We start from the raw sequence: 17,233 nt of genomic DNA, 5'->3' as shown, positions 1-17,233 counted from the left end.
AGGTGCTGTACAGCCATTAGCGACCCTTGTTGGGAAGTGTTGCTATTTACGTGCATGAGCTTAACCATCTGTTAAGATGTTGACCGGGGCGAGATAACATTTCACTTGAGGAGGCATGAGTGAGAGGAAGAGAGAAAAGCTTGGCTTTGACTCTGGGGTGTGATGTGAGGAAGACCAGTGTGAGATGGGGTCCGAAAGCACTCCTATGGGCAGGAGGGTGGGAGTTGAATGGCTGGACCAGCAGAGAGCTGACGGGAACGGGCAGTCCCTTTGCAGGGAGGTGGGGACCCCAGCACATTCTCTGCATATCACACTGGAAATGTCTATAGAACCTTGATCAAAGACAGCAATAAAAACAGAAAAGAATTTTCACTCACTTTTTTAATATCACACTCATCAAGGTGATTCTGAATAAACTGAACACTGGCTGTGAAGTCAGCAGAATTGAATTCATAGGGAATATTCCATCCCAAGGGACCAAATTTGCGGCGTTCCTTAAAAACACCAAAGAAAAGTACAGAGTGAGATTCTAAAATTGTATACAGCTGATTCTTTTTATTATTAATATTAAAATAAAAAGTAAAATTAAGGCATGATATCAAAATAGGTTGACATAAAAGAACAGTATTCAGTTTTGGATATACTGACCTTCCAAAATACTATTCCATGGTTCAATAGCCAGGCAGTTTATAAGACCCAATCTCCAAATATCTACTGAATTGGAGATTTTGGGTTTAAAGAAGTCTAGGTCTCCACTGCCAACTTAAAAAAAAAATGCAGCAGGTGCTCAATAGACATCTGTCAAATGAATTATTTATTCTAAGTTGGACTCTTGGAAGTTTCAAATAATAAATGTAAGGTTTTGAATTTTTTTTCAAGGTGACTAACTTAAGCACTCAAGCACTTAGACTCTCTGCTAGTTTCACTTTGTAATCTTGCAATTTTGGACTTTGAAAACCAACATTCCTGCTGTAAAAGACGACACATCTTCCTGTCCCAGCATTTTCACTTTGCCCTCATGTATTCTTCTGTGAAACACTGGCTCACCGTTGCCAACTGCCAGCTTATGCATAATAACCAACGGCCTTGATATTCTGGAGACCATTTTAAAGTTTTGGTTTTTTAAAATATATCTTTACTGATTTCAGAGAGAGGAAAAGAGGGGGAGAGAGCTAGAAACATCAATGATGAGAGAGTCATTGATCGGCTGCCTAGCCCGCAACCCGGGCATGTGCTCTGACCGGGAATCGAACCCTGATCGCCTCGATCCTAGGTCGATGCTCAACCGCTGAGCCACGTCCAGCCAGGCTCTGGAGGCCATTTTAAAGGTGTGTTATGTTAGAACTGATATTTCCAGGCCCTAATCACCACACAGATGAACTCACATGTTGCCATACCATCAGCTTTCCCTGCTCCAGCACATGACCAGTCTCTAAGGAAGGTCCTGTGATTTCTTTGGGCTACCTCCTGGGTCTTTGACACTACTGCCTGAGGTGAGGACCCACGGGGAGAGTAGAATCCCCATGGGGAAATGCAATTATACTTCTCTACCTCTGAATATATTCTTTTGTCTTTTCTGCCTTCCCCAACCCAACACCCCCACACACACTCTGTTTGCACAAACTAGTCCAATCCTTCCTTCTGCAGCTGCTTCATGCTTTAGATCCTGACAAATGCCACATTTAAAGGAATCTGAATGCAAATATTAGTTTGGACAAGTTCATGGGAAGGTCAGAGAAGAATTTCAGAAAGCACGAAGGTTTTAATTACTGATTTTCAGGATATGCTTCTAAAATATTAAGTAAACCATGAAAATTAACTTGGGTCCAGATGTTGAGCTCTGGGAGATCAGACTGAGGGCAAACACGTAACTTTTAAAAATGTCGACTCCCATTACTTCTAGACCTCTAGGTTAGGTCGTCAGACCTTAAGACATTTATATGGTGTGGCTCCCACCCCATCCCTTAACTAATTACATCAAAGGTGGACAGTCAGTCCAAAAAGAACCAATCAGATTCCTTGTCCCAGGAATTTGGACTTAGGGTTCAGAATTGCTATGGCATTTACTCCAGTCAGGGCTTCACTAGGGAGACTTGGGAACTCAGGAGCAGTGAGGCACCACCACCCTCCACCCCAACATAGAGAAGGTGAGAAGGTGCAGAGGTGAACCACAACAGAGACTTGTGGTGTTGTCCCAGGTGCGAGAAGGGGAGCCTTGGCTCTCAATGGTGTCAGCTTCTCTTGATGGCTTCCTGGATCATGTTGCCTTGATGAGTTTTCCTCCTGGTTCATGCTGAATATCTGGTCCTATTATCAGATTTTGATCACTGACAGTGAAAAACTCCCGTTTTTGTTTCCCCTCTTACACCTGTATCTTGGGGTAAGGATCATGGCCGTCTAATGAACATTAGTTTATAATCATCAAAATGAAAGTTCCTTTTTCTCTCACTCTCTGGGGGGGTCAATTCCAAGGCTGACACAGGGTTTTGAATTTCTTGAGTGGATCCCAGAAACACTGAAGTGAGCCTCCTCCAGGTTACAGTGGTACCTCGGTTTTTGAATGTCTCCGTTGACGAACATTTCGGTTTACAAGTGCCATAAACCCGAAGTAAATGCTGTGGTTTTCGAACAAGCCTCAGAAGTTGAACATGCCACGTGGCTTCCGCTGAGGGCAAGATCCTGAGGCCTAACTGTCGGCTGTGTATCCCTCGGTTTTTGAACATTTCAGAACTCAAGTGGTCTTCCAAAACAGAGTACATTCGAAAACCGAGGTACCACTGTATTCTAGAAGGATGGGTCGGGAGGGTCTATGGAATATTAACATGAAAATGCCTTCAGCTAACCCCCCGAGTCCCTGGAATTTCTTCTATCTTGAGGTCTTCAAAGAGAAGAATGCTAACCACTTATTGGTGAAATGCAAATGCTTTCCCATTTTTTAAAAAGAGAATCAAATCTAAATTAGTTTCACCTATGTTTGACTTTTTAAAATTTACTGTTCGATTAGACAGCAGACTGAAAAATAGTTCTTTCCTTCCGATTATTGCAGCAGCTTAAATTGGCTCTATGGAGACCCTCCAGTTTATAAGCACTGAGCAATTACCACTTAGTTGCTCCTTAAAATGTGATCTTTGAAAATTGCCCCAAATGCTGAGATTTGTGCCTCACTTCATTTAAAGCATTCACTTTTTAGGGTGGCTCACTAAGGTCATAGACTGTTTAGCTCATCTAAGGGAAAAAAGACAAAATCTTGGTGGGTGTTTTTTCTTCCACAAATAAAGTCATTTCACTTTCTCACTAATTTTTTTTTCTGTACTCGCCAATCTCTCTAAGTGACAATAAAGAAGAAATTCAGAATGATCACCTTGGGATGCCATCAGGATAGACTCAAACCACGGGGACCTGACAACTCATTTGATAGCTCAAAAGCAGGAGACCTCCCTAGAATTTGGAATATTGAATTATCTCCAATTAGTAGTTTTGAAACTATGGGATAAGACCTATGCATTACAATGGAAAAAATGAAATTCAATGTATTTTCAAAAAGTTTTAGCCTAGTTGAGAAAATAAGACTTAACAACAAGGAAAGGACAGTGTATAATTAACTGTCAAAATTTAACAGATGACAAGCCTGAGGAAGATGTTCAGTCAGTGGGTTCTAGGAAGAATACAACTGGAGAAGGGGACAGAAGCTGATCTCCCTGGAGGAAAAGACTGCTGGGCCTGGCGAGAGCCGGGAGCAAAGCCAGGAAGGAGAGCTCGGCGCACGCAGGAGGCTGCAGGAGGACAGGCGGCTGCAGCAGGAGGCGGCCTCTGCCGGGCAGCTGGGACCACGCGCCCGAGTGGCGGTTCAGGGGTGGAATGGAGACAGGCTTGACGGCAGGATAAAGGGCTAAACTTGACTCAGTATAGGGGAGTTATCCATTACCAAGCTGGAGAGTGACAAACTGAGGAAGACTAGTCTACTTACTAAAGTTAACCAGCACAGTTCCCTTTTTTTATTCCAAACAATATACAAAACACAGAATTACTGGGGAATTATGGATAACTTGGAATCCTCAGAATGCTAAAGAAGAGTTGCTCAACGGAGTCATCATTTTAATAATGTCAAAACTACTTCCAATTTCATCTTAGAGTCTGACTCTACCTGGTGATCCCATCCCCCACAGCCCAATGCAGAATCCCTTCACTCGCATCTTCAAAACAAGGGACTCCTCGGAGCAACACACCCTGTTTACTAGGGCCTAAGGCTAACGATGAAAAACGCAACCCATGCTGGACAGTGGAAGGGAAATTTAATAGGTAAACATAAGCAACAGAAACTGCCAGAACCACTGGGAAACACTACAGAGGAAAGTGTAAAAGGTCTTTAAAAAAGTCTGTATCATATTATTGCAATTATGCTGAGCACATTTAGACTAAGAACTTTATAACCACAGCTCCCCAAAGCAAGAACTGTACAGACTATTACACTGAAGGGAGTGTCTGCCAAGGCTCAAACTTGGGAATGAAAAAGTGCAAAGGAAATGCTTTCCTGAACAAAGAACTAACAGTGGAACCCCCGGGCCTGTTGATGTGGCCCTTTTTATTTAATAGTTAAATTATTTTTAAGAGCCAGAATAAAATTTGAGAGCTCCCAATCAATGACATTAGCAACAAACCCCACAGAGTTGTATATGAGCCATTAGAAAAGTCCCAAATGGGGCCTCAAATTAGAGTCCCAAATAGAAAAGCCTCCCAAGTCCTGAATGAGTGCAAGTCAAGGTCATGAGGAGAAAAATTCCAAACCACGAAAAGGACATAAAAATGACTGAAGACTCTTCCCTTCAGGGCACTGGATGCTTGGCAGTTATTCTCAATCCCTGTTGCATATTAGAGTCGCTTGGGAAGTGTTTAAAAGGACTGCGCACCCCACCCCACCGCCTCCTCCCAGGGACTCTGGGGCCCAGGCAACAGCTGAGAAGCACTGCTTGAGAAGGTCACCGGGTCCAGTGTGCTGCACAAACAAAGGATGGGTACACCGACCATCAACAGGGAAAAAACAGAACGTTATTCTGACCTCCTGTAGGAGGCGATGCAAGGAGACTACAGATGTAATTATTGAGTTTCAAAAGACCAAGACTTTAGAGGAAGACGTATTTAAAATTCAAATCCTCAAGGGTGAATGGAGACTTGCTCTGAACCCGGCCCAGTGCTATGATGGAGTTTCTGGGAAACCATAGACAGATAACAGGCTGGCCAGAGGGAAGCTTCTTCAGGAATCATCTTCAAGAGGATGTAGGAATGTTCTTGGGGTAGTGGCCCAGTGAGCTGAGGCGTGCACCAGGGTGTTGGGAATGAAAGGCTCCCGTGGGAGGGCAGGAGGGCTGGCTGCAAAGGCAAAGACCTCACCAACAGCAGCTGCTGCAGTAACTTTCTGGCTCACGTGGGTGGTATTAAGTTCCTGGAGGACAAGGGAAGGAACCTGGGGGGAGTCTGGAGGAGCAGAGCTTAGTACATAATTGGCTTGTGTATCTATGCGAGTTCCCATGGAGGCACCCAGGCCCTCTCCTCCTGGGTAAGCCTGCTCCCACCTCAACGACAAAACAAACTGCACCCCCCACCACTCTTCTACCCAAGAAGGTTGACTAGCCACATCTACCTTCCCTTCTTATAGGGGAGGAGGGTGCTCACTGTGTCCTCTGCAACAGGAACAGGGTCCACAAGACACCCCAGAGCTGGGTGAGTGGATGGCATGACGCCGAATCATGATTCAGTAGAAAAACTATGTGGGGGGCAGGCGGGGGTTACTCTGAGGTTCTGCATTCTGCTGTAAGATGGGCTCCAGCATGAACCTCTACCCTGTTCAGAAGCTTCAGATTATGTGACGTGAACCAATCTCCTGTTCTTTTTTCAATCTGCAGGGACAAAAGTATATACATCGTGTTTGCATAAAGCAATGGATATCTAGGTTAATTTGGAGGAATCAATCGATTAACAAATCAGGTATTTGGCTATAATGTCCAACACTAGGAAAATATGTCACAATCTACCCTATTCAGACAGGCTCCTACATCAGTTGCATCTCAAGCTCTAATGTTCACACGAATCACTTGGGCATCTCATTACAGGCAGACTCTGATTCAGCAGGTCTGGGGTGGGACCTGAGATTCACCTCTTACAAGCTGCAGGGTGATGCAATGCTGCTGGCCTGGGACCACAAGCCCCTACAGAACTCTGGATTTCTCTATCAAGCTAGCTCTATGCTAACCAAGTAAAGGCAAACTTTTAGGCACTATCACAGTAAACATTTCTGAAATTGAAAAGAAACAAAAACAGAAGAAAATATGCTTCTGTTCTATGCCCTGTATAGTCATAGAACTAGATAACAGAAGTTTAGAAATGGGGGAAATCTTGAAAGATCACCCCCTTCTGTCTCTAGGTGGGGAAACTGAAACTCTGAGAGGGGCATAACTTGACCAATTTCACTCACACAGCAAGTTGATTTTGCAGCAAATACTAAAGTCCAGGCCACCTGACACTCAGTGAAGTGCTCTGTATAGCACTGCTATGATTGGATTTTAAGAGATATTTTCAACCTTATTTTCATAGACACACCACTGTTAGCTTCATGGCACTAGGAGATTTTTTTTCTGTTTTAACCCAATTGCAAGTCATGTTAAGTGCAAGCACACTGCAGCCCCCTGGCTGGCCACAATCCTGTTCTTCTTTTTGGCACTTGGATAACGGCCACTAACAACACAGGTTGCCGCACTGACCTTATGGAAAATACCGCAATCATCTCTCCGTGATAAGCACGGTGGAAGAGCTGAATCATCACCACTAAGAACAGGATCATAAAATATACTATTTGTGAATTGGAAATTAAATAGCAGAGTTAAAGCAATATTTATATTAGAGTATGATAAAGTCTGGCAAAGCGAACAATCCCCAGATAAGAATGCATGAAAGAGGCTTCAGTGTAATTTACCACCCAAAGGCCACAATGCGACTTACTGGAAACAGCCACCCACAAAGGTTTTACCTGGCTTTAACTCTCTCGGGGTAAGGGACAGATAAACATCAGCCCTCTCTCTTGGGCAGTATGGAACCTGCAAGCCGGTAGGGACAATGAGCCTGAGGGTAAATATGCCCAGTGTGTTCTGGGGTGGGCACCCCATCCCCCTCCACTCTCAGGCAGGGCAGGAGAGAGGGGGAGCTCAGCACCCGCTGTGCCCTGAAGCCTGGCCCTGGTTCACTCCAGCCTCAGGGAAGGGAGAAGGCAAGGAGGGGTGAAGGAAGCCTTTCATCTCCCTGTGAAATCAAGGCGTGAACCAAGCATAACTTTCAAATATAGAACAAAACACAAAATTCAAATGTAGAACAAAGCAATAACAGAATGAAAAAATCCATAGGCAAGTTGCTGGGTAGCCATAAAATTATTAAATTACTTTTTAAGTGTATGGTAAAAGTAAATAGCAAACAACTTGGAAAAGACAGATAACCACTGTGACTCCTCCTCCCAACACCACTGCTCTCACTACTGGGGAGTAGGGTCAAAACCTGCACCGGAGGCAGCCAGTGTGGGGCTTGGCTCTGACATCTACCGCCTAACAAGGTGAGCTTAACCTCTTTGAATCCTGACTTCCTCATTTTTAAAATGGCGATAATCCTGCCTTAAAATGTGGTTGTTGGTATCACAGAGATGGTGCACAGAACATTCCTGGCCACCACAGGCACGTTGGAAACCAAGCTCCCACTGAAATGATCCATTTGTGCATCTCACAGACATGTACTGAGCTCTGGGAATGCCCCTGCTGCTGCTGTGGGGGGGAGACTCAGCAGGTACGGGGCTTACATTCTGATGGGGGCGAGGGGAGTAAGCACATAAACAAATATATACTTGGCAGGTGGGGAGAGTACCAGGAAGGGAGAAGAGCAGGGCGAGGGGCAGACAGTGCAGACAGCGCCCTCCCAGAGGGGCTTTCCGGTAAGGCCACTTAACATCATTAGCATCCCCCAAGGTGCAAACTGCTTCAGAAGTTACCTGCACGGTGGAGTGTAAAAATGCCACTGTGTAAAGCATCGGCTTCCACATGGGTAAATTACTGATGTCCAGTAGGTCCTGGTTAATTCCGGCAAACGTTCTTTTCAAACCTGCTCGCACGCCTTGCGGTGGTTCATTAGTGAATTTGAGAGAAGTCTGTCGTAAAAAGCAAATGGTAATTTTGTTTGTATAAATTATCGTAAAGCAGAAAACAGAAATTACAATACGTCAAACAAAAATATGCTCACGGTACGTAAAATGTGACACTGATCAGAGCTGAAACCCAAGAAATCAGCACAGAGTCTCAAAACTCCTCTGTGGAAATACCAGCTGTATAATCTTGGTGATTATAGGATGAGATTGTGCAGTGCGACTCTACTGCGCCCAAAAGCCCTGCTGTGTTTCACCCTTTGATAATGCCAATTCTGCTACCTTTATTTGTGTAACCCTCAAGGAAAAGACACTAATCTTCTGGAAGCAAACCTGAAGCAATGTAATTGGAAATCGATCATGAGGCTCGGTGGTTATCCACACTCGGAAGGAGTCATCGTTGGCTTCGGTGGTGGTTATTGTCTCCAGCAATTCTTCCATGAACTCTAGGCCAAGGTGACAATTTTGCAGCAGTACCCAGCCACCCTGTATTCCAAAGTGATTTTGCATTAATTTCTTATAGCTTTTTTGCTATGATTTTAATAAAAACAAAACGTACAAACAAAATCTTTTTAAACCTTTGTTTAGGGAATGTGAATACTATGTTTTGAGCCTATGTTTTGAATAAAATTATCATATGTTGGTACAATCATTTCTTCTGCTGCTGATAAAGCTGTTTACTTGGAATCAAGTGGGCTCAAAAGGACTGCATTCTGCCACCCCTGGCTCAGGAGGGAACAGAAATTAAAGCTTGCAATCAGACTTGTATTAGTACAGTGTGTGTGCCATCTAATGGTGGGAATGGGGATTTTGGAATCTGTAACTTAAATTGTTCTGCCTATAGTAAATTATAACTGACTTACCCCCAAACTCTAGTTACAAACAGAGGTACACTTTCCCTCATGAGAACTGGACACAGTACATTTGGTGACATTTGCTACCATAAATACTAAACCTCATTCTTTGTCATCACTCTTCCCATAATTCCTGAAAGCACAAGACGTATTAAGCATGAACTAAATACTTGATAAAACTATCTTTAACAATGCAAGTCTCATAACCATCACTGCTGTGTGAGAAAATAGTTTATTAACCGGACAACATTTTTCTACCCTTAGATAACAAGATCAGATTGAATACAGCTACAAAATATTGAGCACAGAAAGTTTATGGTAAGGTTTGTGTGTGATGATTTCTAATGTAAGAGAAAATATGATGCAGACTGGCTTAAACAGCAGAGAGGATGTGCTGGTCTAGACAATGCAGGGCATCCAGGGGAAGATGGACTTCACAATGAGTTGTGTCGTCATGGACCCAGTTACTTTCTGGGTCCCCACTCTGAGTTCTACAGTGTCAGCTTTATCCTAAACCTGGGGTCCCTCAAGTGGCAATGTGGCTACACCTGGTCATATTTTGTTTTTCCCCAATTATGCTATTTTTATCAGTACTTATCCCACCTTGAGAAAGAAAACAAAAGTTATAAAAGCTAATATTCCAAAGGTTAACGTGAGTGAGGTCGCTAAAAAGTTTTTCACTCGTGGAAGCTGAAGAAATATTTAAGGCCCGAAGTTCAACTGTCAAGTCATTCAATAGAGTGAACCATCTGATCTGAGTAAAAATAATTACATATAATTGCTTTCATATATAAATTAAGTACAATGTATTACTGAATTTGATTAAGTGATAAAAATTAAGGCTCAGAGCTCTCGAGAATTAATGACCAGGTTGAAAATGTGATGACCCAGGCAAGGTTCAGCCCATTAACACTCTCCAGTCATTAATTCCCAAGGAAAACTGCACCAAAGTTGTTATGAACATTATGAGATAAAAAGCTTAAAAGTAAACCAAGATCTTATTTTCATAAATGGTGCAATTTCTTATTACGGCTGAAATTGCTATCTGCCAAGCATTTCTAGAAAATTAATGTCCTGTGTATTTATTAGGTGTGATGGAAAACGTTTCTCAACGTTCCATCCAGCCTGCAATTTTCAATAAAAACTATTATCAACATTTAAACATAACATCCTCAAATACTTCTTATTTGCCTGAAAGTATCCACTAATGAAAAATGAAAGCCTAATTTTAACAAAAAATTGAAATTTAACTGTCTCAATCTGTCTCTTCCTAAGCACTATCTATTTATATTGACCATGGAACTCTAGGACTGCTAAGAGCTACATCCTTAGGAACCCAAAAGTGTGAAAGCCAAATTGTGAGAGGGGGGTGGGAGGAAGAGTGAAAATAAAATGGAGTATATACTATAGAAAATGAAACAAAGTTTTTGTGGGGATGTCAGAAGCAAACAAGCTGGAGGTTTAAAACGCACAAGTAATCAAAAGTTGGCTCTATATACATAAACAAAAGTAGTGACCGCCTCACAGGTAGAATGCTTGCCCTCACTGTGCTGGCCCTAGGCAGGCCCAACGGCCAGGGGACACCAGCCCAACGCTGCGTCGGAAGCGCTTGGCCCCGGCTGCGTACCTGCTGCATGGATATCTGAATCAGCTTTCGCGCGTGCACTTCCTGTCCTTGCCCCATGGAGATAGTTCTGCATTCTGTAAAACAGGAGGAGGTTCACTATGTTAAAACAGAAATTTTTCAACAGGATTGGGACAAAAGATTCATTTCCGAATGGTCATAGCCTCCCTCCCCCTAAGAAGGAGCCATTGCTATTCAAACAGGCCTGGCCTTGGGTCGTGTTGATGAGACATTAGTGGAGTAGAAAGTGGAGGAGCCACCCGGCAAGGCAAGGGGCGGGGAGAGAGACAAAAGGCTGAGCCTGGGCTTTCAGTGTGCTGGGGACTTTGGAGATGAGAAGACAGACTGACGCTGGGAGAGGCAGCTGTGGTATCATCACAGACACTCAGAGGGAAGGAGGGTTTAAATTTGCTGTTTCGGTGAGCAAACAGATGCTTCAGGGAAGATTTAATCTGTTTTTCACACTTTTAGGATAGGATGCCAGGCTTGCAGTGTGTTCTCTCTCTTTTGTTTTTCTTGGCATGTTTGTCCATTTCCGAGATGGAAATTCAGGTAGCTCAGCCCTCTGAGGGCTGTATTCAGGGGTAGCTGCTCCTCGGATTCAATTGCCACCTTGGAAGTGAGTGGAGACAACTCGGGGAGCAGAGCGCGTGATTACAACTCAGGGGAGACTATGCTACTGAGGCTCATAAGGAAATGTGATGTCCCAGGCGAGACCCACATTTGTGTCCTGCCATTTGAATTCACTAAATTGAATAAACCCATGAATCATGCTTGTGAAACTCGCACTGGAAATTAACGTTTAAGCGTGCCTTCGTAGGCCTGGACTTTCTTGAGTTTGAGAGGCATGATCCCGGGTGGAGAAAGGAGGTCAGTGGGGACATTGTGAAGCATGTATGCTTGTGCCCTGCTCTGCTGGATGAGTCGGCATCCTCAAGAAAATGGGCTGCTGTGCTGGGCAAACAGTGCAGCTGGCCTGGGAACTGCTCCTAGAGGCTACAAGGGCCTGCAGAAAATCACAGGGTGGGGCAGGAACTGAGAAGACATTTCCAGGACACACCATTTAAGTGTCACCATGCGATTAATGGCAGAGATTCCATTAAGATATGCAGGGTACAACACTGGGGGTTATTTGTGGGCTCAGGGCCCCCAGAGGAAACTCTGAGATGGGCGCCCTAGAGAGGATGGTTGAGCACTGCCTGAGAATCCAGAATTGCTACAGGCCAAGGGCTACTGAACCAAGCTGGACTCCCTGCCCCCCCAAAGGTCCCATAATCCCTCCTGCTCGAGTAGAGCCGGCACTACTCTCAGGGGCATCTGAGAAGAACCCACACAACCCATGAAGGAGAAGAAAGGGGAGGTGGGACTTGAGCGAGGGGAGCCTCTGGGTGGCACGACAACACGCACACTTCCCGCGCTAGAGGAACATGCCAGTGCTCAGGGGTGGGGACGCTGACATGGACAAAGAGTATGAACACGTGAGTGGAGCCACATCTCTCTCCCCTCCTTCCCCCTCTTCTGAAACAGCCCTTCTAGAAAGTGCTGGTTTTTGTTCAGATGGCCTGAGTTTCTTATATTGATCCAGGTAAGGGGTTGAGAGGAGAGTTGGAGGCAGAATCTGACCACCTCCCGATCCCTCCACTTTTTCCCCACCCACTTTTATCCCCCTGGTCCAAGTAACTGTCCCCTCTTGCCTGGATTTTTGCAACAGCCTCCTAAGTGGGGGCCTTACTTCCACTCTTGTCCCCTCCTAGCTTTTCTTCCCACCGCAGACAGAGGGATTCTGTCAAGCCCCGAACTCCCGATTATGTCCATCCACTGCTCAGAACCATCTCATGGCTTCCCATTTCATTCGGAGCAAAATCCAAAACCTAATCCAAAGTGCTTACCTACAGCTTCTAAGGCCCTACACAACTGACCCCCCACTGTGGCCACACTCTATACACACACACACACACACCCCTTTTCTTATCTAACCACTCTGTCTTCATTCATTCACTTCTCTCCAACCAACTGGCCTCCTCACACGCACTCCAGCCTCACTGCTGTTCCCTCTGCCTGAAATGTGTTTCATTGTCAGGGGCACTGGCTCACTTCCTTCACATCTCAGTCTTCCTCACCCTCTCAATTGGCCTTCCCTCACCATCCCATCTAAACAGCACACCACCCCATCCCTCTGTCCCTTACCCTGCTTCTTTCTTACCATATACTTTTCTTAGCTTATTACGCACTCACTTGCTGATCAATTATTTCTGCTTTGCCCCTGCACTGGAACTAGAATGTCAGCTCCACAAGAGAAGGGACTTAGATCTGGTGTCTTACCCAGCATCTAGACAGTGTATGGCGCTCAGTAGATGCTCAATAACTATACCCTTAAATTTTCAAAACTGATACATAATTCACATATCATATTAAAGTATACAATTTGAATTATGTTTTTTAGTATATTCATAAAGTTGTAGAATTATGATCTAGTCTCAGAACATTCTCATCAGCCAGAAAAGAAACCCCATACTCATTAGCAGTCACTCCCCATCACTCCCTCCTATGCCAGCACTCACTAGAAAAACAAAGAATCTATAAACCAAAAGTATCTTCTTTGAAAAGATCAACAAAACTGACGCCACGAGGGGGATTCTCCAGAGAGGATGGCTGCAGAGGGTCTTTAGGAAGTGTTAGTACAGGTAACACAGCGTAATTACTCTTTAGTGGTCTGGGGTTTGGTTTTATTCTTTATTTTCCAGTTGTTTGTATTTGAGAGACTTTAGAAGATTTCAACTGCCTTCCCATTTCGTTCCCAAACTAGGCTTGTGTCTCTTTCATTTCTCTCTCTTTTTTTTTTTTAAACATTTTATTTCTAATTAAGCAATATATGTTCTCAGTGAGAGCCTTGGAAAATATAGGAGAGTATAAAGAAAAACATAAAAATCACCAATATCCCTCCCTGGAGACCTTCATTCGAATCTTTCTTAATATGCACAATCCCTTACCCTCATTTTGAAATTCAAAACACTCTAAAAACGGAAAGCTTTGCCATAAAATTATTTAGTGGCAAAAGCTGACCCAAATGGACACGAAGCTATTTACAGTCTTCATTGATCACTATCTTCATAAATATTAATCCTCTTATCTGCAATGTGTTATATAATATATGGAATACTACCTGTCTAAAGCTGGAAAATTCTGATTTCTGGAACATATCTGGCCCAAGGGCTTTGAATAAGGAATTGTACACTGATCTATATTGCAACTTGTACATATGTATTATATGTATGTATTATAACATATACATATATCACACATTATACGTATATACATGTATCTGTTTCTTAACAGTATGTTGTGAGCATTTTACTGCCATTAAATATTACTGGAAAGCAGTTTTTAATGGCGACACAGTATTCCGCTATGCTGATCATTCAGCCACGGCCCTCTTGTATATTTAAGACATTTCCAACTTTTCAATATTATAAATAGCACTAGACTAAACATCCTTGCATATAAATCTTGATGTGCATTTCTCAGTATGTCCTTAGGAGAAGTTCTTACATGTAGAATACTTGGGACAAAGCAATCGAACAATTTTAAAGAGGATCCTTGACACCTGAAGGACAGCGGCGTCCCCAGGGAAAGGGAATGCTGTAATTCCCAACCCACACTCCTGCCCTCGCTTAAGCTTTAACTTAACCTTATGGTGCTTCTGACATATGGAAGTTTTAAAACTTTACCCAGATTAAGAATCTTGTCCCTCTGGTCTTGGACTCTGGTATTATGATCAAGGAAACCTTCAGCCACTGAAATACTACATAGCTATTCAGTATCTTCTTTTTATTACCTTATAGCTTAATTTAGACCATTTAAAACCTTAATCAATGTAGAATATTACTTTTGGGTTTAATATGAGGTAAAACTCTTACTTTTTTCTAAAGGTAACCTGCTACCCCAACACTTTTTTTGTTTGTTTTTCTTCTTTTTTTTAAATTTTATTTTTGTTTAAAATATTACAGATCTTCCCTTCTCTCCCCAATGACCCGTTCCACCCCATCCTACCCCCCTCCCCAGTCCCTCTCCCCACCATTGTCAGTGTCCTTGGGTTGTGCATATATGCATATAAATTCTTTGGTTACTCTCTCCCCCTCCACCCACCCTCCCTCCTCCATCCCTGTGACATTCCTCAGTCTCATCTATGCTTCCATGTCATTGAATCTATTCTGTTCATCAGTTTATTAAGTTCTTTAGATTCCACGTATAAGTGAGATCATGTGATGTTTGTCTTTCTCTGCCTGGCTTATTTCACTCAGCATAATATTCTCCAGTTTTACTTTTATTGCTATGTGAATGGGATTTTTACATTTTATTTTACAAGATGCTCCATTGATTTTTTAATCCATACTGTCCCAAAGGGTACGAGATCCTTCTTCTTTACAGCTGCATAGTATTCCATGGTGTGAATGTCCCACAGCTTTTTTATCCACTCATCTACTGAGGGGCACTTGGGCTGTTTCCAGATCTTAGCTATTATAAACTATGCTGCTATGAACATCGGGGTACATACATTCTTTCTGATTACTGTTTCAGGATTCTTAGGATACATTCCTAGGAGTGGAATCACTGAGTCAAAGGCAGCTCCATTTCTAATTTTTTGAGAAACCTCCATACTGTTTTCCCCAACACTGTTTATTTAGTTCCTTTTCCTCCACTGATTTGAAATGTGAATCTTATTATAGACTAAGCTATTATATATACTAGAGTCTAATTTGGGGCCTTTTATTTTGCCACATTGATCTGTTTATCTACTCTGAGCCATCTCCACACTGATTAAGTTATCTCAATTTGATAAAGTTTAAAAAATCTGTTAGTATCCATTCCCCACTCCTCTTTTTCCTCCTCAGGCTTTCTTAGCTATTCCTATTCATTTACTGCTCTAGATGATCTAAGATCCTCTCTTATCCCATTTGAAAAAAATACTGTTGGAATTGCAGTTAGGCTTGCATTCAATTTATAGATTAAATCAGAGACCACTGACGTCTTTACAATATGAATCTTTATACTGGGAATGTGGTTTAACTCCATTATTTTATCCTACTTTCATGTCTCTAAGAAAGTTTTATAGCTTTCTTCTAATGGGTATTTTAAAAATTATTTCTCAGTTTTACTTTTATTGCTATGTGAATGGGATTTTTACATTTTATTTTACAAGATGCTCCATTGATTTTTTAATCTATTTATTTTGTGACCAGCCACCTCACTGAACTATCCTGTTAAGTCTAATAGTTTTTCAGCTGATTGATTTGTTTTTTATTTAGACAATTACGCTGTCTGAGAATAATGATGATTTTTGCCCCTACTTTCCAGTAGTTATATCTTTTATTTATTACTCTTATAATACATTAGCTATATCTTCCATAACAATGCTAAATAACAGCAGTGACGGCGGACATCTCCCTCTTCCCCCTGACCTTCATGGCCTGTCTCTAGTTGCTCATGCTCATCAATAAGTATGATGCTGACGTCCGAAGTTCATGCTCATTATCATATTAACAAAACATTCTTCTATGTCTGCTTGTCAACAGCCAAATGCAAAGGTTAAATTTTTATAAAATGCTTTTTTAGCATCTATCAAGGTAATAACATGATAGCTTAAGGGAAAGTCTTTCACTTGCTGGGGTCAGATTTTTTTATCATCTCTCTCATTTCAGCTATGCATTTCTACTTGGTCAGGGCACATTGTTATTACTTTTGCATGTTATTTTTTGTAATGTTACACTGAATTCTTCTTGCTTGCATTTTAGTTACAATCCTCCTATTGATATTGAGAAGTTGATCAAACTGTGGTGTTCTTTCTTTTACGTAGTTACTATCTTGGTTTGTTTTCGATACCAGGACAATGCTGTTCCTTCAAAATAAAGAGAGAAATGTATCCTCTCTGTCTATGTTCTGGAATGGAATACAGCATGTGAAAGTTTTAAAGGACTTATCAAAAAGATCATCCAAACCCAGAGCCTTTGCTGAGGTAATAATTTCAAAACTTCTAATTTTTCGCATTTTTATTATTAGTCTACTCAAATTTTTCTATCTTTTCTGAGAAAATGTTGTAAATTTGTATTTTTCTACAAATTTGTCAAATTTCATGAGAGTTTAAAGTTTATTACCATAATTACATGTCATTCTCTTATTTTAATTTTTTATCTGTATACGTTGTTATGCCCGTTTTTCAATCCTTCTTTTGAAAACTTGTGAGTCTGTATTTCATTCATTTGTTCTCTTTATTTGTGTTTGGATTCTATTTTCGAACCTGCCCTTCCTCTGGGGTCCCCCTCCCCCTCCCCCAGGCTCCTCGCCCTGCGCAGGCCCCGGTGCTTCTGTGCAGAATCTACCTGCTCTGAGCCTCTCGGTGCAGAGCTTGCCAGGCGCAGGCAGCATCCATAGTGAGTCTTCCTTCTCCTCTTTTCCTACAAGAACTTGTTTGATTTGGTCCCATCCCTCAAGCTGCTCTCAGGTAACAGATAATTCAACCAATAAAGCAGTGAGAGGGAATGAGAGAGAGAGACCACTGAAGTGGGGTTTCCCACTGAGTCCTGA

General features: G+C 42.4%; 1 protein-coding gene across 1 annotated transcript in view; it reads right to left on the bottom strand.

The window, feature by feature from the left end:
* Positions 1-17,233, bottom strand: part of DNAH8 (dynein axonemal heavy chain 8) — a 248,175-nt gene that overhangs the window by 39,184 nt on the left and 191,758 nt on the right. The window contains exons 82-85 of the mRNA XM_081141591.1: positions 10,655-10,728; positions 8,507-8,659; positions 8,024-8,179; positions 378-494 (exon numbers count right to left, since the gene is read on the bottom strand). Coding sequence (XP_080997717.1) covers positions 378-494; positions 8,024-8,179; positions 8,507-8,659; positions 10,655-10,728 — 500 coding nt within the window. The remainder of the gene's footprint in view (positions 1-377; positions 495-8,023; positions 8,180-8,506; positions 8,660-10,654; positions 10,729-17,233) is intronic.

Source organism: Miniopterus schreibersii, assembly GCF_964146895.1.
Source record: "Miniopterus schreibersii genome assembly, chromosome: 6".
Taxonomy (NCBI): domain Eukaryota; kingdom Metazoa; phylum Chordata; class Mammalia; order Chiroptera; family Miniopteridae; genus Miniopterus; species Miniopterus schreibersii.
The sequence above is the reverse complement of the archived record's forward strand: the minus strand, read 5'-3'. Positions and strand labels throughout refer to the sequence as shown.